The following is a 25344-nucleotide window of genomic DNA, read 5'->3' as shown; positions in this document are numbered from 1 at the left end:
CTTCCGAAACGTTGGCTAAAGAAGGAGGAACCCAAAACTAAAAATGGTAAGATCTGTACACTATAAATATAAAGAGAACCTTATATTATTATTAAGTTAAATATATCAACATTTAGTTTTAATACTTCTTGTAATAAGCAAGGCAAATAATAAATAACAACAAACAAATAAAACAATGTTTCTAGAACCTTTTAATCTTCTTCAGATAAACTTATGACTCCCATTTCAATACCTCATACAAGAGAAAGGTTATTTTAAATGAAACTTTAACCGTAAACCACATTTTTATCTGGCAAAGTAAAAATTGATATTGAAAGGGCAATGTCTCGATTACTATTTGAACATTTGGTATCGATAAATCACTTTTGTAATTATTAAAGTGTTCCAAGACATGATGTGGATAGTTTGTTTCCCCACCAGGTATCCTAAAGTAGGAATTCGGCTTGTGCATGCTTTTGTGAATTCTGCTGTGAGCTCTGCCATCATGAAGCTTCCATAGCTTTTTCGGTCTGAAATGTCTAGGTTATTGAAGAAATGGTCTCCGTGGTGGAGAGCTTACGATCCTTGGCTACGAGTCCAGTCATTGCGGGTTCAAATCCCTGCATGCGCAACTAAATTTTATTAAATTAATTTGTGTTATTTCACAACTTATGCATATAAAATTATATACAGGGTGTATCGGCACGTACCCGACAAACTTTAACCAGCTATTCCTGAGCATATTTATTTATTTATTAACGGACATCGTCCAAATTACAAAATAATTAACACAAATAAAGTAAAAAGAAAAATACAGGAGTAGACAAAGGTACATGAAAGCAAAGACATATGGTAGATATAATATAAGAAAATAAAGTGACAAGTCAAGAATACGCCGTGGTTACACCACAGGACACTTATAATATTCCGTCACTTGTTTAGCGACTGGCAAAAATCATTCAGACTTATCCCAAAAAAGTTAAGGTTTTGACTTGAGTTGACCAGTCTACACATTCTGGACAATGGTGAATAATATCCATAATTTGTTGAATGATGGTTGAGGAAGAGCAGTTCATTATTTCTGAGTCTGTGCGAGGGGATATTGAAGGGAATGAGTTGCAGTAGAGTAGGTGAATCAATAATACCATTTATAATTTTGAAGAAGCAAATGAGGTCATTTCTTTCCCGACGGACTACCAAAGGAGAGAGGTTTAGAGTTAGTTCAATTTCATCATATGAGTATTTTCCTTTTTCTAAACCTAGCCTCCTAGCAATCCCTCTTAAGAACCGATGTTGAACAGATTCAATGCGTCGAATGTGGACAGCATAAAAAGGAGATATATGGAGTAAAAAATGTTATGGCCACTTTGCTGTCTGGTAACGTTTTTTTTTTTAATAAAAAATTTACTATTCATATTTTCACCACATGTCACCACTGTTTTATCCTTTGTCAAAGTTTGAAAGCAACGTCGGGTCGCAACTCAACACGCGTTTCTATTAAAAAATACCGATTCCTGACGTCGCATTGTCGCTTATTTCACTACTATACTGTGGACAGTGACGGAGTGTGGAAATTTTTTTTTTTCGTTTTTAATTGAAAAAAAAATGTTACCGGACAGCAAAGTGTCAATAACATTTTTTACTCCAAATATGCTAAGGAATAGCTGGTCAAAGTTTGTCAGGTACGTGCCGATACACCCTGTATATATATATAGTTAATTTGCGGCATGTTTAAGAGTGGTAGATACTATCAGTATTGCCTTGGTGAAAGACCACCATTCTGAATCGAATCGTTGCATGAAATGGCTTTAGCCAAGTTTGGTTAGCTGGCTTGCTAGGCGAGAGCCTAACTTCTCGATCAGGGAGGCCGCCATATTGTTATTCAATTATTTTATTGTTCAAGAATAAAAAAGATTTAGAAAAATGGGGGTTTAATAACGGCAAAGTGGCTAGTACAAGTCCAACGTACAGGTTATTAGCATTCCTAGAAGCAAACCTCCCATCACAATTATAAGTTACTAGATATATGTCAGATTAGAATCTTTATGTTGGCATTGCCTACGTGAGTTTGATCATCGTATGGAATAGTAGTCTAGTTGGAATTAGTAATTATGTACACACTGGAGATTAGAAAAGGATATCATATTTTGTAAAATATACAAAGAACGTTTCTAGAATAAATTGTAGTACAGAGAAATTTATTTTTAAATTCATCTATTTGAATTTTGATTTTGTTTTCTTGGTTGAATTAATGAAATGAAGTGAAATCGTGGAAGTGGAAAGTAACCCACTTCCCGACATTCGATCGAGCTGAAACTCGGCAGGAAGACTCGTTGTTGATCACATATACACATGCAGACATATACGCATTTCTCTGAAATTCAATGACATTACAGCAGTTAATATACACAAAAAATGTTAGTCTTATCCGATCGGGATTTGGTTTGGATGGTAGAGTTGTTGACTCCAGATATTTGAATAATACATGTATTATAGTAAAAAAAACTTGTTTTTAAGAGTTGATTTTTTTTATATATTCATAATTTTATCTCATTGTTAAGGTAAAATAGGATTAAGCCATATATATATATATACCAATAAATATTTTTTAAATTTTGTTTATTCAAAATCACAGATAAGTAGGAAGAAGTTAACGGTTATTGTGAGAGACTTCAGATCTTCACTGCCTTCCCCAGAGGAGATGCAATGTGGCGGTTCAGGTTGACATGTTTGTGAAAGGAAGAATTTACAGCAATATGCAACAACATTACAAATACAGTCAATCCTGTATTGACAAAATGTCGACAAACAGGTTAAGCTTGAATCAACAGTACATTGTATATTACTGGAAACTACAAAGTGAGTGATTCTTATTAAAGACAGATGAGAGGATTGTGAACATACAGTCATAGTAGACACGCGACCCGATGCATTCGTATTGTGGATAAACCAATAATTATTACATTACCATGCGAATTATTGTTGATTGCTACGTACAACGGAACGCACAGTCGAGAAAAATTGTATAATGGCAGAGACATTGACATATATTTACAAAGGATTATTATTAAAAGTATGCTTTTATTAACAGCACAAAACACGATCACAAAATCAAATACACTTATCGTCATCTACTTACACAACTGAATTTGGAATTAACTCCTTACAATACATTGCACAGAAGCAATACAATGCATTACCTAGTAATCTAAAACTTCCGCAAAGAACAAAAAAACATTGGCAAAAGCTCTTAAAAGCTATTTCCTCAGCAGTTTTATTAATGACTCACATTCTTTCTTTGGAACTCCAAAATAACTTCTGCGTTTATTTATTTTAATGTACTTATGTTGTCTTGTCTTTAATCTAATGTTGTCTTTCCCGAAATGAGTTTTGTAAACTCACTGGGAATAGTACATTATAAATTTGTTATCATTTTGTAATGTATTATCTTGTAATAAATAAAAAAAATTAAGCATAAACGACATAATATATCACAAAGGGATTCTAAGTAAAAACGATTTCTTTAAGGCCTTCTCAAAAATTATCCAGAATACATACCTACTTTATTTGTGTTTTCAAAAGGATATTATCCAACATTCTCTGTTTTGTCTATAAAACTGTTTCAAGACTTCTTTTACATATTTAAAGTAAATCTAATATAGATATCCACTTGAGCAATTGGTTGTATATAAATATGTTGACCAGATTATATAATTAATATCATTCCTCAAAATATTATAAAGAAACATATAAACTGCTTACTGCGGTTTAAAGCCAATGAATCCACCTACATTTCGCCGCCTATCCCATATTTTTAGGTTCTATAAATTTGGCACATTATGACAAGCGATCGCTCGAAACATTTTTACATAACATGCCAAATATCGCTTGAGTGGACAGTATATATACAGGGTGTATCGGCACGTACCCAACAAAATTTAACCAGCTATTCCTTAACACATTTGGAGTAAAAAAATGTTATGGGCACTTTGCTGTCCGGTAACATTTTTATTCAATTAAAAACAAAAAATAAATAAAAAATCCACACTCCGTCACTGTCGTTGGCATTGTGTGTCAAAAAGCGTCCTCGCTCTTTATACACTAAATAATAATAGTTTTTTTTTTTTTGTATTAGGCAATTCACCCTAAAGAGAGTGCTTTGTATAATAATAGTTAATAATGAGACGAATGGTGCCATACCATTTCGTTGTGATTGTAAAAGCGCGCCAATGTAGGTACGTACGTACATTTTTCAACGAAAATCAAATAAAATATTGCCAGATGGGTTTTCAAACGTTGACAAAGGATAAAACATTGGTGACATGTGGTGAAAATATGAATAATAATTTTTTTATTAAAAAATAATGTTACCGGTCAGCAAAGTACGAATAACATTTTTTACTCCAAATGTGCTAAGGAATAGCTGGTTAAAGTTTGTCGGGTACGTGCCGATACACCCTGTATATATACAGTCGAACTTGGTTTTAACGATCACGGCAATAGCGAGTTCACGGCTATCATGAGCAATTACAAAACAATATTTTAGTTCAGACTTATCTTCATATAATTGTTGGCTGTTATAACGAGGTCGATTCACTGATATGCCGTGCAAATAATTTTGTCAACATAATTTTTGAATACTTGAATGGGTCGTTGTGTCTGAAAAAAAAACGAATAGTTGGGAATTATTCTCGTAAAGTAAGTATTAACAAACAAAGGGGCGGTATAGCGCGGCGGTTAGCTGCCCGGCACACAACACAGGCTGGCGGGAATTTCCTGTCAAGGATATGTCTCTCTCAACCGTCCTCTCCCAATTCAGCCCTTCACCTTGGCAAACCTCACCCCATGAAACCGAGCGCCAAACAAAAGTCACCAAACGTAGCGAACCACTTGGGGTGACCTATGGCAGAGGTGTTCGTTATCCAATTAATGGTCTCCAGGTCCAGCATAATAATTATGTTATTGAATTAAATTGAAGCCAAGACTTGCAAACAAAACCCAATACTGTGAAGATTCAGCTCTTATAGTTGAGCTAATCCCAAAATCTATAAAAATTATGAATAATACTTATTCCTTGATTTAGGGATATAACAGTCCACTGTCTTTTCCATGCCACACTGCCAAGGTATCAGGGTTTGTACCAGACAGAGATGTGCTTTATTTCAAATAAATCCATTTCAAATGGAAATGCAAAATGCAAAATTAGTATTTTCCATTTTGCATTTTAAATGCTTTTCTAAAAACCATTTTGCATTTTGCATTTTAAATGCTTTTCTCAATGCATTTTCCATTTTAAATGCTTTTTTGCAACATTCTTCCTACTATCTCCACTCATCTTTTTTTCATAAGCCCCAAATATCAGTCGGTCCTCAACCTCGCTATGAGAGATAATTATATTTACCAAGTTGCTCCCTGGTAGTAGCACTGGCAATTGAGTGATACCATTACAAAAAATCCTGATTCAAATACTGAACATGGGGCCATGACGCTGTAATATTAAATGTTAGATAGCAGTTTCTATGTTTTTACGTTGGCAACATTAGTCCCGCGCAAAATTGTTTTTTCATAATCTGTAGTCGTGGTGTTTTTGGATTTACCATCATGTCATATGTTTGTTCTACATTGATGTCCATTATTAAATGACAAAATTGTGTAAAAATTCTATAATTATTTTAATTGTTTGACCTGAGAAACCATTTTGCATTTTCAATGCATTTTGAAAATAGGTATTTTGCATTTTGCATTTGAAATGCTTTTCTAAAAACCATTTTGCATTTTCAAATGGAAAAGTTTTGACCCATTTCCATTTTGCATTTCAAATGGTTTTGGGTACCCATTTTGCACATCTCTGGTACCAGAGTTCTATTGTGAACTGCTAGCCTCGCTTAATTTATTCATTTATTTTTAGCGATCAGTCCTCTTACAAGAGCACTGCCATCAATGTCCTTATTAGCCTTCCATTCTCGAAACATCAACAGTTAATTAATTAATCATTACCTCTATGAATTAATATTTAAATTAAATAAATACGATAAAGAAAATGTAATCTCCAAGACTTGCCCGCAGGCATCTTTTTAACTAAAATCACAGTGCATACAAAAACATGCTAAGAGGCCATTAAATTCCTTACTGAATGGAAATGATTGGACAAGTTGTTGTGCATAAAAATGCAAATTAATTCAAAACACTGAATACAAACATAACAAAGTACCTACCTAAATGATATTTAATTAAGAAGTTAAAAAAACTTGAATGAGTAAGGGATATGAACATATTTATAAGCATTCATTATATAATAGCTATGTTACTTATATATTTAAACAATATATATTAGTTGTAAACACTTTTGCAACCTTGACTTGACTCCTGTCAATTTTTTTTGTCGTTATATGAATTTGTACTAACAACACATTCAGAAAACTAATTATTTCTAAGAAAAGATTTGGTATTTCAAAGAAAAGATATTCAGATGTTGGAATGATTTCCAGTTGGCAAAAACTATAGGCATAGTTAGATAAGAACCTACATATCTCCCTCATTTGGCAGGTTATGTTCCTACTCTTTGTTGTATGGCAAATATCGCCTGCTAATATAAAAACTAGAAACATGTTTATAGCATATTAAATGCATAATATTTCTTGTAGATAGTGAAAAACAGTATTAACTTTAAAACGTAATATTATTAATAAGATGACCTAGCTCTTTGACTGGTGCATTCACTGGATGGATATCTTCGGGATTTTTGTATGAAACGAGTCGATGAAAAAACATAGATATGTCAATATATAGACAGTAAAATTCTCATTTGGAGCCTACTTATTATACTATACACCAATGAAAAACTCTGAAAGTTTATTCCACAGACTTTCAGAGTTTTTCATTGGTGGAAATAGTTAGGCAATTTTCGATCAGAGTTATACCCCCCTGGCGATGGTTTTCTCTATAGCACGATGTACCAACTACCAACTGTAGAAATTCTCAGATAATCAGTGTCAAATATCCAAATTTTAACAATTCGAATTTTAACAATTCATCAAATTTCAACGTTCATTTTCGGGTTCTGTGAAAGTCCTATTCAAGTTCTGTTATTATATCATTGTAGGCTAGTTGCTTGACAAAACTGAAATAAAAACAGAACTTGAAAAAATCTTTCACAGAACTTGAAAATGAACGTTGAAATTTGATGAATTGTTCAAATTCTCCGAAACAACCCGTCCTTAATGTTCTTATTTTAAAAATTATTATTATGTTAAATCTAATTCTAAATTATGGTCTTTATATTATGGATGATATTATGTTTCACAGAATTTGAGTTATCATATTCAAATTCATGTTCTATTCAAGTTCTGTTATTATCCAAGTACTGTGAAACAACTAGCCCATGATGAACTAATAACAGAACTTGAATTTTAATGAATTGTGCAAATTCTTTGAAACAACCGGCCCTGAGTATCTTGACAACGGAGTATACTAAATAATTATTAAATTAGTTAATTATATGCAATCACAATTTGATAAATGCACAATATATTTTATTAACTCCTTGAGTAAATTGTTCGGTTTTAAAAATTTATGAAATATTGTGAATTTTTTATTAATTATTTTTAAATGAAACATCAAAAAAGTAAGGTGGCAGTAATGTTTGTAATACATTTGTCTAATAAAATATGTGTTTTTTTTTCGTTATCAGTAATTTTAGTTTACTGTTTAGACGAAAAAGCGTAAGGTAAGCCATTTTTTAAACTTTTTTATTTTTGATTTCAAAATTTTTAAGCAATTTGAAAGCATATTTCATCATTTTTCAAACACAGTAAGTTTACAGATACGTTTATCCCATCTATTTGGATTTTATTGAGAAGCGGAAATACACACAGATTGTCCGACTTTCTGACAACATCTTTAAAAAAAAAACGGTTAATATGCCGTAGGCCTGGAGGGTTAAAGGTCACCTATTTCAAATTTATCTTTTATAAACATTGCTAAACTGCAATAGTTTGTTACGTATTCACTGGCAGATTAATTTTGAAAAAGGCAACCCTTAGGAGCCGGAGCCCTGCAATCGCAGTGTTGAAGAATTGTGGCCGCACAAGTCACAAAGCACTGCAATTGCAGTGTGAACCTTAAGCAGGGTACTCACCTAACCGTGTAACCTGTAACGTATCTGATACTGTATCAAGTGAGTACGTAGGCGCGAGCCGTTCGCGGGTGGAGCGCAGTGAGCTCGCAGCGACCCGCCGACGGCGGTTTCACTGCAAGCACTAAAGGCGGATCCGGGAGGTCGTAGCTGGATACGCGGTTACCGTGGACGAGCCGTACCCACTTGCAGATTGATACAGTATCAGATACATTACATGCTACACTCTAGGTGAGTACCCTGCTTTATATGTTCATTTTGCCTTTAATATTACTTCTACTGGGTTTGTTAAACACGAAAATCAAAAAGCCACTTTATCAGGTATGGTATTATTGTCTTCATGTTGGCCAAAAAAATGTATTTTTATTTATTGAATATTCTGGCCGGCTTTTAAGGTTAATACAGATTTGTGACAAGAATGTTCAACAGATAAATACACAATATCAGGGATTCACGAGGCATACAAAATGGACCACAACACATCATGGTCATTCATAAATAAATCATGATGGCTATATCTGACAATAGGCATATTGTTATCAATTATCAAGTAATTAACAGGTAACCTTCTGCAAGGAGCAGAGTGCTCATTTAACAATGTGTATTTTTTCTCCAAGGTTGCCCCTATAACCATGTAGTATAACAAAAGGTCTAACCTAAGTGCTAAAAGTAAATTTCCGTAACTCTGCTAATTTATGTAGGTTGACTGTAAAAAAGATATGCAAACACAAAAATGGTGCTCTACGCGCCTGAGTGAAGAAGTAAATTATCATAACTTATATTGTTATGTATGTATTCAATTTAAATATTACTTTTATGTTTAAACAAGCTGAAGCACTTGTGGCTGCCCAGGCTTTATTCTGCTTTAACTTCTTGAGTGCCACTGTATCCATATGGGTCAATCAAATCAAATCGAATCATTTCTCTGAGCTATTCTGGGAAAAAACTTATATCAGATTGTATACTATTTCTACAAATAAATGACCACATTATCTAGTAAGACGGTACAATAATTTAGCAAAAACAAATAAGTTATTACAAAATCAGAATCAGGTGGTGGACGGTGAAAATTTAGCATTTGCGCTTGAAGATTTAAGGTATGGAAAAAGGGGATTGGGGTTTTTAAAAATCTCATGTACGTGACCGAACATTGGACAGTGACCTTCGCTTGTTTTGATGGTCAAGTGAGCCAAATTTATAAATCTCAGAATAAAACTGTAGATGTATATAAAAAACAAACCCACACACAGACACTCTTCTATATATTATATAGAAAATATAATAAGGACCATGTGCTGTGTGCAAAACTTGGACATTGAAAGCAAACTCAATGAATAACTTCAATACTGAAATATAGACTACAGGAGGTTTCTGAAGACAACATGGTACATCACGGATCCAGATAAGTAAAGATAGAGGAATAAATCAAAAAGGAAAGAGAGTTTAGAACAACCATATAGAGAAATATGTACTTAGACTACATGCTATAAAGGCGTAGCTTAATGCTAAATAACTATTTTGATTAATCTTTATAACGAATTTGTGTACATTATGAATACCAAAAATATGCTTTAGATAAATTGAAGGTTTTCTTAACGTTTCGCTTGAGTACAATACAAATAAAAAAATAAATTACTCAAATAAAAAATATAAATGTAACTACTAAAAAAATATTTTTTCAATGGAAATGTATGAACGCGTAAAGGAAACAACTTAAAAGAAATACAGTATTATAGCTAAGATTTTATCTGTGACAGTTTCACTTGATTAACTTTTTTGCTTTCTTATAAAATGATTTACAAAATAAATAAAAACCATTTTGTGCTTGAAATCGAACGTTTCTAGATTCAGTTTGTCAAGCGATTTTAATGCCTATTACCTACAATATAAGGTATACCAAGAATATACATATTCTTGGCTTGTAGCTTCCTCATAGCAAAATTGGTCTTGAAAAGATAACTAAAAACTGAAGGGGTGTAGAATGTAGGAGATTTTCGTGGAAGAAGAATAAGTATAATGAACAGGGTTTTACAAATTATTGATTGTAAATCATTTAATTATTTAAAAAAAATCATGTTTGCCAAAAGCCAAAAATTGAAAATAATGATCATGTAACAAAAGTTAAAATAGACCACTAATGAACTTTGATATTTTGATCTGTTAGCAAACGAAATAAACAAAACATATTATCAAGGAAAATATATTATGTAACATTGGTTTGGCATTCATATATGCACTGGGTTCATAGCTTTGACATTGATACGGTGCAAAACAATACAAAACAGCAATACTCAATACAAATACTGTTGGGATAGTCCTCATAATAATGTGTCTTCTCTTCTCAAATAATGTGATATTTATGATTTTATATGCACAGTGACAAATATTGAAGGATGTAATGGGAGTTGGAAGTGAAAATTCTGATTAGCAGTATCAGTAATGGTGCATTCCCACATCTATTCTACAATCTATTTCACAGAACTGATGAAATAGATCAGTTAGAACAGGCGTTCTATGCTGCAGAACGCCCGTAAGAAATAGAAAACCAATTTTGAATCATTCAACTTTCATTCTGTTCTATATATAAACAAACATAGAATAGAGCTAGTGTGAATGTGCAACAATTACTTTCCATTTTCAAATGGTTCGTCCTATGAAATAGATCATAGACTAGGTCAGGTGAGATGCCACAAGTGAAAAAAAAAATTGAAATTAATTTCACCCACATGTTTGTAATATCTGTTTTGTTCTGTTTGAAGCACACAACAATAACTTCATTGATGTCCTACAGCGATTAAAAATATATCGTGGGGTAACTAACAAAAAGATGTTTTGGAGTAAACTTAATTTTAAAGTTTGATTTTCATTATAAATCAGGGTTTTGGGAAATAATGTAAATTTGAAAAAATCACTAGAGCGTTGTTTCTTAAGGTCCCGTAGTAAGCGTTCAAAGATGGTTTGAAAAGGAGATATATAAATACAAATGTTAAAAATATTAAAGAAACGATAAGAATTAAGCGAAAATGGTGAAAATATTTTATAAAACACGACTCGTTTGAAATAGAGTAAAAATCTCCCGATAAATGCTTTAGTTGCATTTAAAGATACACTGTGAATTTTCTCATGCCTATGAAATATTAAATAACAGAACAAAACGTGTTTTAAATAATTTTTGGAGCTTACTTTGCGATTTTTTTCTATCAAGGGAATTCCATATAATTAACGTTTCGGCAAAACAAATGTATGGATATTATCAAAAAATTACATATATTTTTTTTGGAACTTAAAAACTTAAAGAGTTAACGAGAAACTTGTTATAAATCGGTAGAAATTGGGTATGCGGGGGCTTTTACAATATTTTTCTTGTCTATTAATTATAAAAAAAAGTTACAAAATTTTATAAAAAAATCTACAGCTTTGGGAATATATAATAAAGTTTGAGGGCCAAAACTTATTCCAGACATAGATTATAATACATAAACATAAAAATCATCAACTCAAAAAACCAAAAAATGTAGCTGCCAACTTTTGGCAGTAACCGAACGATATATAGAAATCCTTTCTGTGTACCCTTACAAAGAAGTTATGTAATTTTATGTACATACATAAATTTTTTGTGTTTTATATGAACAAAGAAGGTGTTACAAAATTCTGCGTGGACACTGCCGCTTAAATAAACATGGGCCATTTTCCGGCGCTATTTGTAGCGAAGACTAAATTAATTTACAAATTGATAAAACAAATCAGCATAATCCATGGTGAGAACATAAAACATATACATATATTATGAAGACTTTACATCATATAACTGTCGAGGATACTGAAGCAACTGATTTTCTACCACCTTATGTAATTGAGAAATAGTATAAAACAAATCACACTATAGAAATAGGCTTTTACCATAGACATATGAATATTAGTAGACCTGCCCTAAGTGATTAAAAGCGTATTATCCCCACTCCCCATACCGGTTCCATTGGAGCCGGCTGTGCTCGCGTATGGCCTCAAGTGAAATTTGAAAACGTGACGTCATCATTCTTGTGCGAACTATGGTCGAGGCATCATCGGTTCATTTTACGAAATAACACTGCAAAATGTTGACTTGTGATATGAAAACTTGTAAAAATAGATTTGAAAAAGAGAATAAACCCAATTGTCGTATTACATTCCATATATAAGCATTATTTTACTTTATTTTAAGCATATTCACATCGTATAATATGGATCAGTTGTAGAAACATATACTATCACATACGTCTGGACGCGAAACACAAAGCTGGTTGGTTGCTGAGAAGTAAATTATGAACATTTATAAGTGTCTTAACTAAATACGTAAACGAAATATTCGACTCTGAAAATAGAAGAAATTTATTTTGCCGAATTTGGACTTCGCAAATTTGTTCATAACGTGGCGAGTAATTTGCGCTCCCATGTAAAAATGTCTATTCATTCAAAAGCAGATTTTACTTTTAAGAACTAAATGGTGATATTATAATGCGAGATGCCTATATACTGTCAGATTGATTTATTGACGAATGACAGTCAGCTTTACCCCCTTCGTTCTTCAACAGTTGATTTTACCCCTCATCTTTAATTTCTAGTATATATTCATATGTCTGTGTGGAATACCTATTTTAAAATTTATAAAACGTAAGAATTTGTGGTTGTGACTTAATTTTTGGGGTATTATGCCGGGTTGCGCTTCCACCTTCTTTAGCCATTATTTCAGACAGTCTTACATAGTCCGTCATTGAAGTATGTGTTTATGTATGTATATGTGATAAATTTAATTTCAGTATAATAAATAGATAAAAATTAATGTGATTTTCGGCATTTAGTTTTTGTGTAGCCAACAAGTACTGGATACAAAGAACTATTAAGCTTAGCTTCATAGTCTCTTATAATATTAATGGATATTTTGTGGATTTCAATCGTTTCAAAAAAACGCGTGCTCGATGCGTTTTGAGTCTTCCCAAGACTTCAGGAACAAATCCATAGTAATGGTCGGTTCCAAAAATAAAACACAATAATACTATTGGATGTGAAAATCTCAAATCATAACAACCATTTAAGATTAAGTTAGAAGTAAAAAGCTCCAGGTTTTGTACTCGAGCGGCACTGATCATCTTCGATAAGCTGAGACCCCATAGCACAGGTCACAAATTCAAATCTTTTAGCGATGGAAACTGGAAGAAATAAGATATTACCAGATTATCGGTAACTTCGGAATGCATGCGACGATTATGACTGGGTTGGTAGGGTACAATAATGTAGTAAGTAACTTAAAACTGCCTGGTCAGTGTTTAACAAAACAAATCCACATTGTTTTTTAAATCATTAAAGAAAACAAATATTAACAATTCAATACAGCAACACAAGTGAATATAACCGGCGAATACTAATAAAGATTCAGGTAGACATTTACATGATTAGAAAGAGGCGGCCCATAGTAATTGTTAGCAAATACTGGACATGTCCAAGCCGAAGTGCTAATATTCAACATATTCATGAGCAAACAGCAGATGCCTGAATCGTAATGAGGAAACGAGATGGACCAACGGAATATAATATTTTTTCCAGCCTGTCGTCTGAATGAGATATCTGGTATATAAAATTACACACCATTTTTAAAGTAGAAATGCGTGGTTCTGCAAACATGGCATCACACCGTGCTAACTATTTCAAGGTGCAACTTAACGAAATTGTGACTTGTTACAAGATGAATTGAACATGGTTATGCAAAAAGCAGCCAGCCACAAAAAACTCAAACTGAGGTAAAAGCACTTTTGCCCAAAGATTGTATAACCAAATCTACACAACATCCAGAATATTTTTTACTTCAAAGATTATAAATAATTAATATTAACCGTTAGAGTGCCGACGAGCGCCATCGCGCGCATGGGCGTACTAACAAATTTTGCCACGAGCGCGATAGCGCTCGCGAAATCAGTTGCTGTTTAGCGCGTAGTAGGGGAAGTCGCTCGCACGCATCGCTAATTTTTTATCTTTCTACGTGTAACATTAAGTTCAAATTATAATATTATTAGTAATTACAATATAAAAAGGATTTAGAAAAAGACAATTTTTAACCCAAAATGTCAGAATACGAAAATAGTTTGAGTGAAAATGAACGTTCTTCAAGTTGTGAAGAAAGTGACAGTGGGAGTGACATTGTGGTGCGGTAACACCGGTGCAGCAGCAAGGATTACAGCGCTGTGAAGAGGAGCAACTTGATTTGTGCCTGCGGTAGGAAGGGGCTCCATGGAGTCTGTGCGGGAAAGTCCGTTACCCACATGATAACTTTTATATTCCAGTTTTTGTTATAATTTTTGTTCACAATATGTATTTCCATAATTTTCTTTGCATTTTATTATTCTTGTACAAGTTTTTATTAAAAAAACGCTGAAAAAATTTTAAAATTGGAATTTTTTTTGGAAAAGATACTGTTTTTTTTCAGGTAAATGACATCAAAAACAAAAGATTCCTTTGGCATTTCTAAGTATATATGAGTAAAAAACAATGGCACTAAAAGGGTTAAAGTGGATTTAAGTGTATATTTTTAGAGATATTGTGTTTTTTTCAGGTCTGTCTGTTCTGTAAAATACATATTAGTGAACGCAGAAAATGACCAGAGCTGTCAAAAGACTAAATATATGTAATTACAAGCTCCGTGAACATTTTCTGCTGATTAGGAAAATATTGTTTTTCGAATGTAAGGTAAATTGCTGAAATCGACCAGTTGACTCTGGCTGTTATCTGGTAAATATGTTTTGAGAAATAGTCACACTAAAAGTGTTTTGAGTGCCGTGGGCGCTTTGTCACATTTTTTAAATGTCGTTTTTCACGATCAACAAATACTTAGGAAGGCGATTACTATGAATTTTTATATAAAAGCAGCCTGGCTGGTTTTAGTAGAACACAGAATTGGCCTTACTCCATCGGATAACAACAATGTCTTATTTTTGTAAAAAATGTGGACTGGCAGCTGTCTGCAGAACTATGTTCAATTATTATATAAAAAAACAAGTATGTTACGGATTATCTAATTTACATTTGTGTTACTTTATTTAACCCTTAGCACTCGAATGCCACCGTAGGGACGGCATGCATGGTTTGCCGTATTACTCGAGTGCCGCTGCTATGGCGGCAAGAAAATAAAGTCTTATTTCTCTATACTTTTAATTTTTTGTTTGTTTTTTTTTTTTTTAAATATATTTTAACCAGAATCATATAACTATAATGAAATAGTAATAAGCTACAGAATTCTATTTTACCAAAACAAATTTAAAAAAAGTATTTTTATATTTATAAATATAATTCCTATTCAAATGGATTATTTTCTTGAAAAATGCTTTGAGTTGGCGGAAGGTTATTATTTTAAAGGTTGCTTAGGGTTTGCTTTCAGTGTTTAAATTTTTTTTTAATATATATGTTTATAAAGTTTAAGTTTAGACTTACGGAATTCAATATATGTGAATACCGCACAAGAGTCCCAACTGCTCCCAAAAGTCTGAAGCCAGTGAAACTATGGCTCCCCAATTTGGATATGTTGTGAGGCTGAAAGTAGTGGGAAGAGGAAGGAGATGGGGAAGAGGAAGGTGGGAGAGTACCTGGCTAATCAGATCTGGTCACCAAACATGGCTAAAGCCATTTAAAGCAAGTTTTCAATTCTGAATGGCGGTCTTAAACCAGGGCGACACTGAGAGTATCTTCCACTCTGCAATGTGCCGCAAGTATACAATATATTATTTTAAATGAATAAATTGTGAAATAGCGCAAATTTATCAAATAAAATTTAATTGCGCAAATTTCGATTTGATTGTATTATTATTATTGTATGTTTGAATTACTATGTTTTGTGCTTTTGCCTTCTTGGTTGAATTCACAAACTGGAAAAGTGCAGAACATAGATTTCATGAACCAGTTTGCTTTAGTTGAATCCGAGGTAACAGATATATACATAACTAGTGAACCACGCAATGCTTTGCTGTTGCTAATGTCTCTCTCGGATGTCTCTGACGTCTTCCACCATTAACTACTGTATACCACAGTGTTACTGTTAAAAAACTACATTACATTGAATTTAATTCGACTCTGTTTCTCATTCCGATGCAGAGATATTTTGTTAAGTATTCCTCGGGCGTCCCCGACTTCTACCATTCTAACCTCTCTCTTAACACTCCCGGCACTATTAACCTTTTCTTATCTGTGGTGTGTATTTACTACACATTGCTTCTAATAACTTTAATAACTCTATAAATATAATAAATTCTGGGTTCAGATTTTAGGTATTCCTCCGTTATACATTTATGCAGTGAATTAAAAAATAATATTTTACATAGTTTTCAAATTCAATTAAAAATCAGAGATTTTTGTTAAAAATCGGGAACAAATACACCAATACAATCCCCCGTGTGATACTAATACGCGAAGAGTGTGCGAGGAAATGACACGCTATTGATGCCCCGCTTTATCTCGCTATGCGGGAACATGAGACATCCACACGTCTGCAGTTGTATTTCGATTAAGACCATCGATACCTACGACCGCACAGCTGTGTTTGTGCCAGCCGCCAGCCGCTAGCCAGTCGCCCGCGAACCATCGTTAGATGTGCACCCCTCGCACGTTTCTTTAGCATCTGCCAATGGTTTTTTCATGTTTTCAGCAATTAAATTACAATTACATATTATCACGTTTGATATAAAATATAATGAACATAATCGATTAGCTATGAATATTCATATTTTTCCGATATTAAATAGCTTATTTTGAGATGTGTATTGACTACACAGCACCGGAACAAGTGGATTTTTTTAGAACAGTAAGGGAAAGGTTAAGAACAAATTTTAAAATTTTCCTCCATATCAGTCGAATACTTTCGAGTTTTGCGAGCGCAAACATGCGCAGGTTGAATTTTTATATATTAAGATATTAAAAGTCACATCGACGTTCAATAACGCCGTGTTATGTTTGTCCCTGTTTTCTCAAGTACATTTTGATGGAGACCTAAATCTTCAATAAGGTATCCCTATTGTTTCAAGAGACTTGAAGTGCAACTCCCAGCCAACGTAAAGGTTTGACAAGTCCATTGTATGAACCTTTAAGAGAGTTGCATTATCACATGCTTTAGCGTCAATAATGTTGTCAGGCAAAACATACTGACTGCATTACACACGTCTTAACATGAGACGCACGTCTTAATGTGAGACAGGCTCTGAAAAGGAAATAATATTTCATTCGTGAATTTTATTACATAATATGTATAAATGTATGAACGGCTGGCCCTGAGTCAAACAGCACCTGGCGCTAATTATTATTTTTTAAAAAGAAAGACAAACATTCCCGTGTTATGAATAACCTGACAATATTTGAAAATCTCCTACTTCCACCACAATAAGCGGAAAATGTTGGTTGTGTTGTAATAGAGGACTTAGCCAGTCGAGGAATTGAACACACTACGCCTGGGTGGGATCCAAACGCGATGTCAACTCAGCCACCGACTGGTAGAATAAAAACCTCAAGTGCGCAGTATTAGATTTTAAGTATAATCAGCAAATTCGTTCCGTGGCAAATCAGCGCACGGGGCGGACTGCTCCAATTGTGCCTGCATAGTACCAGCCCTGCATTTATGTATTTAATGTTCCTCATAGAAAATGTGGTAATGCAAACAGTATTATTGCAAGCTATATTATAGTGAAATGTTTAATATCACATTGGCATAAAAGTGCTGCAAACTGCTGATGCAGATGTATAAATATTGTTTTTGCATGTTGGGCACGTGTTATATGCACAGTATTATTTATAAGTATATTTTGCTAAATTGAAACAAACATGCATGAGTAATAAATACACTTCACGTTTCATAGAAACAATGGTTTTTAATTAATTATCAATGCAAGAGCACATCATCAGATTATAATACGTATTATGAATATGTATTATGAACATGCGAAAGAATTTAAAAAATGTAGCAATCTACAAAGTATGTAATACTAGATTATCAATTTGCAATTATAATTTTCATCTCTGATTCAATTCTATAAGCAGCCTTCTTTTAGACGTAAATAAGTACAGAATAACACTGTTATTTCATCATAGAGTTGAATCTATTAGGATTAAGTTTAAAGATTTCATCACTCAATAAGTACAGAATAGTACTGTTATTTCATCACAGAGTTGAATCTATTAGGATTAAGTTTAAAGATTTCATCACTCTAAATTAATATTAAACTTATATAGCCTGGCAACAATTATTAAAATAATATGTAATTACATGCAAATGCTTATAATGCGATGAGAAATATTTGAATGACTTACTTTTCTATCTCATTACAACATCTTTTGATGATACAAACATCCATAAATCATTTCTATTTATTTGCGCAGTATGACATTTTATGTGTCTCATAAATAGGTCAAAATAAATAAATATAAAAGTACCACAAAGATCTTTTCTACTTTATAGCAGATAAACTTCGCAATTACTCAACTCAAAATACTTGTTTCAGTCCCACGACATAAATATACTTAATCAAATTAACAATATTACGAAACATCAAATTGTAGGTACATAAGTACTTTAGTAGTAAATAATGTACTTTTTAACAAAAATGTGAATTACTTAATTATTGTTAATTTATAACAAAAAGATCCTAACATGGTAATTATAGTGTGTTTTTATTTGTACGTGAATACCGCATAAAGGTCCCAACTGGAGCCAGTGAGTCTATGGCATCCCAATCGGGGTAAGATGTGAGGCTGAAGGTTGTGGTGAGTGACTGGCTGTTCAGATCTGGTCTCAAGCAACATTTAAATACTGAATGGTGGTCTTACACCGGGGCGATACTGAGAGTATATTGAATTCTGGAACGTGCCGCAAATATACTATTTATTATTTTAAGTGAATTGTGAAATAACACAAATTAATCAAGTAAAGTTTACTTGCACGCTGGTATTTGAACTCACAATCTCCAGATTGGTAGTCCAGAGCCTTACCCCTCGACCATGGAGGCCATCATAGTTAATATTTTTAATTTTTAATTTTAATTTTTATTATTATTATTATTTTTTTTTTGTTCAACTATAACCCACTGCTAAACTGATCGGCTATTTGCTTCAACCATCTTGTTTTTTTTTAAAGAAAGACAAATATTCACGGATTAAGAATAAAGCGTAAATATTTGAAAAACTCCTGCTACCATTATTAAAAGCGAAACATGTTGCTTTTGCAATGATTGAGGACTTAGCTAGGAAAGGTAATGAACCCACGATACCCGGGTAGGATCTACTTGATCCGTGGGACGCATTTTTCAACTCATTCACTCACCAGTTTAATGTGCATCATTATCAATAGAAGGACCTTAACCCTTCCTTGCCAGTGCTGTCAACTGATTTGAGCTGCCTATAATTATTTCAATATCTCTATAAACATACTAAGCACAGAGTGCGTATTTTAGGTATTCCTCAAGAATACATTTTTGTATTGGATTAAATAATTCAAATACATAAGCATTTATCAAACGCAACAGAAAAAAAAGTTTTGTCAAACCATCGGTAAAATTTGGTAATAATACTTATGTCTGTGTGCGTTGATAACTTGCCTGAGTGTTATGGTATTGAGCAAGAGTGGTACAGGGTTTCGCTCACCGTGCCAAGATGCATGGTCTTCAGTAGTATACGCATAAAAAGTATGATACAGCCATTACAGCCGGTAGACCGCCAGCTGTCCGTGTAATATTAACAAATTGATTTACAGAAGTAATAAATGTAAATTTTTAATTTTTATCCAACTTGTGATTAAAAGTGATAGAATTGAAATGTGTACCCCGTACACTGAGAACACGGCATTGGAGCTCGAGGGATATTCCAGCACCTTAAGGGAAGGGTTAATAATATGAAGATGGGCATTGTATTTCATGTTGTTGCAATTACCATCACCAGACTACCCAATCTTCTTCCCACGGGATAAACAGTACGATGAATACTTAGTCATTTCATAAATTGATAATACCGACACTAAGTTCACTGGTTTAAAGAGTCTGCTCATAATCTGCATATTTTTAATGGAATAAATTGAATCACGTAATTGTATCGCCATTTAACCACAATGTAGGAACAACTCACTGGTTTCTTTGTATGTCCCAATTTTTTTCACCGGATTAACGCCATCAATATATTCTTAGTATTAGGGTTTTTAAGGTTGAAACAAAGAGCCCACTTCATTTTGTAGTCGGGCTTTGTTTAAATATTATTTATGATAATTTTAGACCTAATAGCCCTTAAATACATTAACATTTATATATTACTTTTTTTTTAAATGTCAGATAATGTCTTTGATAACTTAATATTAAATATGTTTCTAGAAATTATTGGCTTGCCAGAACACAGATATTTCTGTTATCTCTCACAGAATATAAAACAGTAACATTTCAATGGTGAAGGTTGGTAGGTAATTCAGAAAAAAATAATTTGTATAAAATAATGCATTCACAAATAATGCATTCACAAATAATGCAAATAATAATAATTACTATAAAAACTGATAAACATACTCATTTGTTATTGCAGATAAAGCGTGTTCATAAATGCATGCCAATAATATAACAACTAAATATATAAATACATTTTTTTTTTTTTTAACGAATAAAAATACATATGTGATTGCTTGTAAACGTAATCATAAATCATATACAGGCTAAACACTTTTTTAAATATAATATTATTATTGAAACCTAGCAATGGAATTGAATACTGCCAGACATGGTAGAGGGCAAGTCATACCTCACTCAGTTATTTAGCTATTAAACCATACAAGTAAGGCAGTAAGCTTATGCAACCATCAATGTACGTAGTACATAGTTGTCTGTATGTATTTTTTAACCCGTAGGAGCCGGCAAGAATATTCAACAAATAAAAACACATCTTTGTTAAGGCTAACATTTTTGGGTTAAACAAACCCAGCAGAAGTAATATCTTAAGGCAAAATAAATGTATATGGTCGATACTGCAATGGCAGTGCTCTGTGACATGCGTCGACACAATTCTACAACGCTGCAATTGCAGGGCTTTGGCTCCTAAGGGTTAAGCAATTTTCAAAAACTGAAATAACATTTTCACTTCTTTCAGATATAAGATGCAAATTTTCAAGTTGACAGTGTGTCTATTTCAAATGATAATTCATTTGGTCTCCTTAAAATGTATGTATAGATTGTCTAGAGGTAGACTAGAACGCTCAACATTCGCTCAACGACAATTCTGGTTTGTCGTTTCTAAAATATACAATGCATTGAGCACCGACGTAAAATCAAATAATTCTATATCCCTTTGCAATATCCATGTTCAACATTGAATATTTGAAAGGAGAAGAACTTTTTTTTTTAAATACCAAGTTCCTAACAATATTAAAAAAATAAAATAAAACTATCATTTCCAATTTTTTTAATCTCACTAAATTTAAAAGTGATCATAAACATATACCCTTACAGATAGGTACCTACCATGATTAACTTGCATTAAAAGTTTTTGATATAAAATAATCTTAAATTTAAATATTTTTATTTTTATTTCGATTTTCTTTAAAAATCTTTATTTTTATTTCTATTATGGTTTATATAATTTTTTATGTTCTTTTCCCCTAAGTTTTATAATTTGTTTCTACAAAATATTATATTCCTCGTTCTTACATTATAATCTAAATTATGTACGACAACCATAACACCGGGATTGGCCTAGTATGGTAGTTGAGAAAATCACAAAAATTGTAATTTGTGAAATTTACTTTTTAATTAAAAACCTCTATAATTGAGTCCGCCTTATTAAAATTATTATTTTTTATTATAAAGTCTAGCTTTGGCCTGCTTTAACTTGGCCATTTGGCATTTCCTCTGAAATTTGTTTGTTACGTTCCGGTTCACGAAGGTGAATGTGTTGGATGCTACCTTTTATCCCGCCAGAGACATGGTTAATGTTTCCTACAACAAGCTCTCAAATCGGAATAATCAATATTATGGTGTCACCGGCCTGAAGAAAGTTTGAAAAAAGAATTGTCATAAAGATTGACTTTTGAAAATTGACTTTTCTTTCAACAAATTGTATAATTTCCTATTTGAAATAAAAAAGTTACTTACAAACGATCTTATGATTCTGAAGAAATTTTGGTTTTGATTAATTAAAATAAAATAAAATTAGAAACATACTTTTTTTGGACAGAACTACAAGTATTTATATTAGCCAGGTAAGCGTAAATTTAAATAAAAAACGGAACATGCCTAATTATTAATGTACCTACCTATTGTGTCATTGAGTAAATAATGAGGAATAATAAATTTAACATTTTTAGTATACATACGTAATCCATAAAAGGTATGCAATAATAATTACGAAGACGGAGAAAGTTGGTATGAAATCATAACGTAAGTATATAATTATTTTTAATTACGGTTTTGCAGTTATTAAAGTTGGAAAACTTTAATGTGAAAATGAAAAAAAAAGTTTAAAATATCTGAACAAAGCGCAACATATCTTTGCAAACTTCGTATAAATGATTTCTTCTCAAAGAGGCGTAATTTATTCTCACCGAACGGTCAAACCAAACGTTCGCTGGCGCATACTGCAAACACGCAAAGTAGCACAATATCGTAATATCAATACGATGAATAAAAGAATTCCGAACTTACCAGATGTAAAAAGGGCCACCAGAAAGGGAATATGAGACATCCATGTGGCTATAGCCATTGTCACCTTCAATTTGCGTTAATTACTCGTACTGCACATGTCATTAGGCGTCTAAGTCAATATTTAAAACTCAAAAAACGAAAGTTAAACACACGCATATTGAACTTCACAAACTTGTGTTTGATAAGGTATTCATAATCAACCAGGGCACTAAACCATTATATATACGTATTGCACAATAATATCACAGCACGAGGAACATAATAATCCCAATTAATTCTAAATAATTCGCGGGGTGATAGTTTAAAATCACCAAATCAAAAGCACCCCACGGCGGAACGCACGGAATACGCGGACAACTGTCAAAAACTGTGAAAAAGTGTCACTGATGACACTAATGTCACAAAACGTTCGCGATGCACCTCATTCGCTGCTCGACAACTTCGTGCAGCTCGCTGAGCCAATCACACTAGTTCAACACAAATAGATACTACTGCCATCTGTGCCTCTATCTCCAAACTTGTTGATAACCACTATTTCACTCAGGGTTGTCACTTATTTATCGTCGTGAACAAAGTTTGAAGTTGAAAACTCATTACCAAAAGGTATTTTAAAGATTTTCAAAAATACAAAAACTTTAACCGAAGAGCCCGAAGAGTAAAAAACACCACCGTACACGGTTAACTCATGCTGCACACTGGAATAATAATATTGCGTGAAATACGCGGTTACGTGAGCCGGATCACGTTCGCAAGAATTAATTTACTCAATAACCTACCTTCTCTTCTCGGAACGAATTTGAGATGGTAGTAAGTTGGAATTTATTTTCCAAGAAAATTCTTCGAAATAAAAATTAATAAGAGCTTTCGATGAAATCGGGTTAATAATTATTGGTTTCGATGGTTTCATCATCACAATATAAAAAATTCTGTGACGTTTTCCTTGTTTGTTGCTTTATTAGGGTCAATGAAACAATTAATTTTCCTTTCAGAAATTCTTGAAATTACGTTATGTTGCTGACACATTGCTATTTAATGTGGTTTTTTTAATGTTCATCTGTAGTACTACTCTAAAAACTGCGATGAATAGGTGCGGTAACCCATGTTTAATATTATTTATTTCGGCTGGGATTACTATGGTTAGGTACCTACTAAATTAATTTGTTATCCCTTGTCTGAGTTTCTATGATAAGAGAAACAGTTTTTTTCCGTATTGGTATCAAGTTAGATTCCTAGGGGCTAGGGTTATTTTGGGTAAAATTCCATTAAGAAATTCACAGAATAATAGAAAACAGCTAGGTACATTTATTATGCAAGCATGTATCAGATAAAAATGAGATGAAAAAATTATTACACTAAAAGTTACCAGAATGGAATCAAATAAATATTTTTACTTTTGTAGGTTTCTTGTTATTTTCGAAGTTACAATACTTTTTTAAAACCGTATCGTTTTACCCGATTTGACCCTAATTTGGGTACTTTTATAATTTTATATTATAAGCACAGTTATTAGGTACACAGAAGCTACCGTAGTTATAACATATTATATACTACAAACCATATATATAAACATAAAAATATATTAACGTTTTTTTTCTATGATTATTTAGCTAGGTACGGGTGTTCAGTGCTTATAGTCCATACTGTCCATTGGCCCTGAATAAGATCGCTTCGGGGTGATGTTATTTATGTCAACTATCAACTGAATAAAATAGCATGCACTAGAAACAAAATTAGTTTCAATGTTAAATAATATTAACTGTCCCGTAGGCATCACGTTTCTTGCCTTTGGCAATGCAATATGAAAATGAAATATTATGTTCGTTGTTAACTATTTCTATTTCTGGTTTCCATAAAAGTGACAAATACACGATGGATCAAAGTTGTTATTTTAAAACATAGAATTGCATGTTTTTTAACTATTTTTTTAGAGTCAGGTAGATAAGTACCTACATTCACGAAACATCCAAGTAGGAGATGCAATTATCAAAAATTAACCATGCATCAACCACCCAAGGAAAAACTGTCTGTGAGGTAAGTACGAACATGCCTACAACATACAAATTTACCTGTGCAGGCGGGCAGGAAAAGAACTAACGAACAACAGATCGATATCGATACACTTATTAATACAATCGGAAATGTAGCTAGTTTAGATTATGTGGATATAAAAAGGCAGTGTTTAAAGGCAGTTATTAAGCAGCAAAAAAACAGTTGTAGTTTCTTTTTTGGCCACCTGAAGTGATGGATAAGTAGGTATGACAATCTTTACAAATCTGTGCTATCGGGAAGTAGATATATGGGGATGCGAAAAATGTATGGGTTTACAAAAATGTAGTTTCGTTCGTTAGTTCCACTTTTGGCCATCCGTACAGTTAAGTTTGGGAAGTTGTTTTTCGTTTGCTATGATAGCTCTAATATTGCCATTGTAGAATAACCATATCTATAACTGCAACAGGGCCTGAAGATTGGAATAATCTGTCAGACTCGATTAAAGACTGAATTCTGAGCTAAACTTAAAACCTATCTTTTTAGACAGTAGAAATATATATAATCCAT

At 32.8% G+C, this 25344-nt stretch overlaps 1 protein-coding gene across 2 annotated transcripts in view; it reads right to left on the bottom strand.

Moving 5' to 3' along the window:
* The window catches only part of LOC149421930 (uncharacterized), a 50808-nt gene extending 27598 nt beyond the window's left edge, over nt 1-23210 (bottom strand). For both annotated transcript variants that reach the window (XM_089634162.1, XM_089634163.1), the window contains exon 1: nt 22789-23210. In XM_089634162.1, the coding sequence (XP_089490288.1) occupies nt 22789-22846 (58 nt within the window). In that variant the 5' untranslated portion in view covers nt 22847-23210. The remainder of the gene's footprint in view (nt 1-22788) is intronic.
* Between the last annotated feature and the right edge of the window lie 2134 nt (nt 23211-25344).

Source organism: Hesperophylax consimilis, chromosome 8 (genome assembly GCF_061612785.1).
Source record: "Hesperophylax consimilis isolate HC1 chromosome 8, BYU_Hcon_1.0, whole genome shotgun sequence".
Lineage (NCBI taxonomy): Eukaryota > Metazoa > Arthropoda > Insecta > Trichoptera > Limnephilidae > Hesperophylax > Hesperophylax consimilis.
The sequence above is the reverse complement of the archived record's forward strand: the minus strand, read 5'-3'. Positions and strand labels throughout refer to the sequence as shown.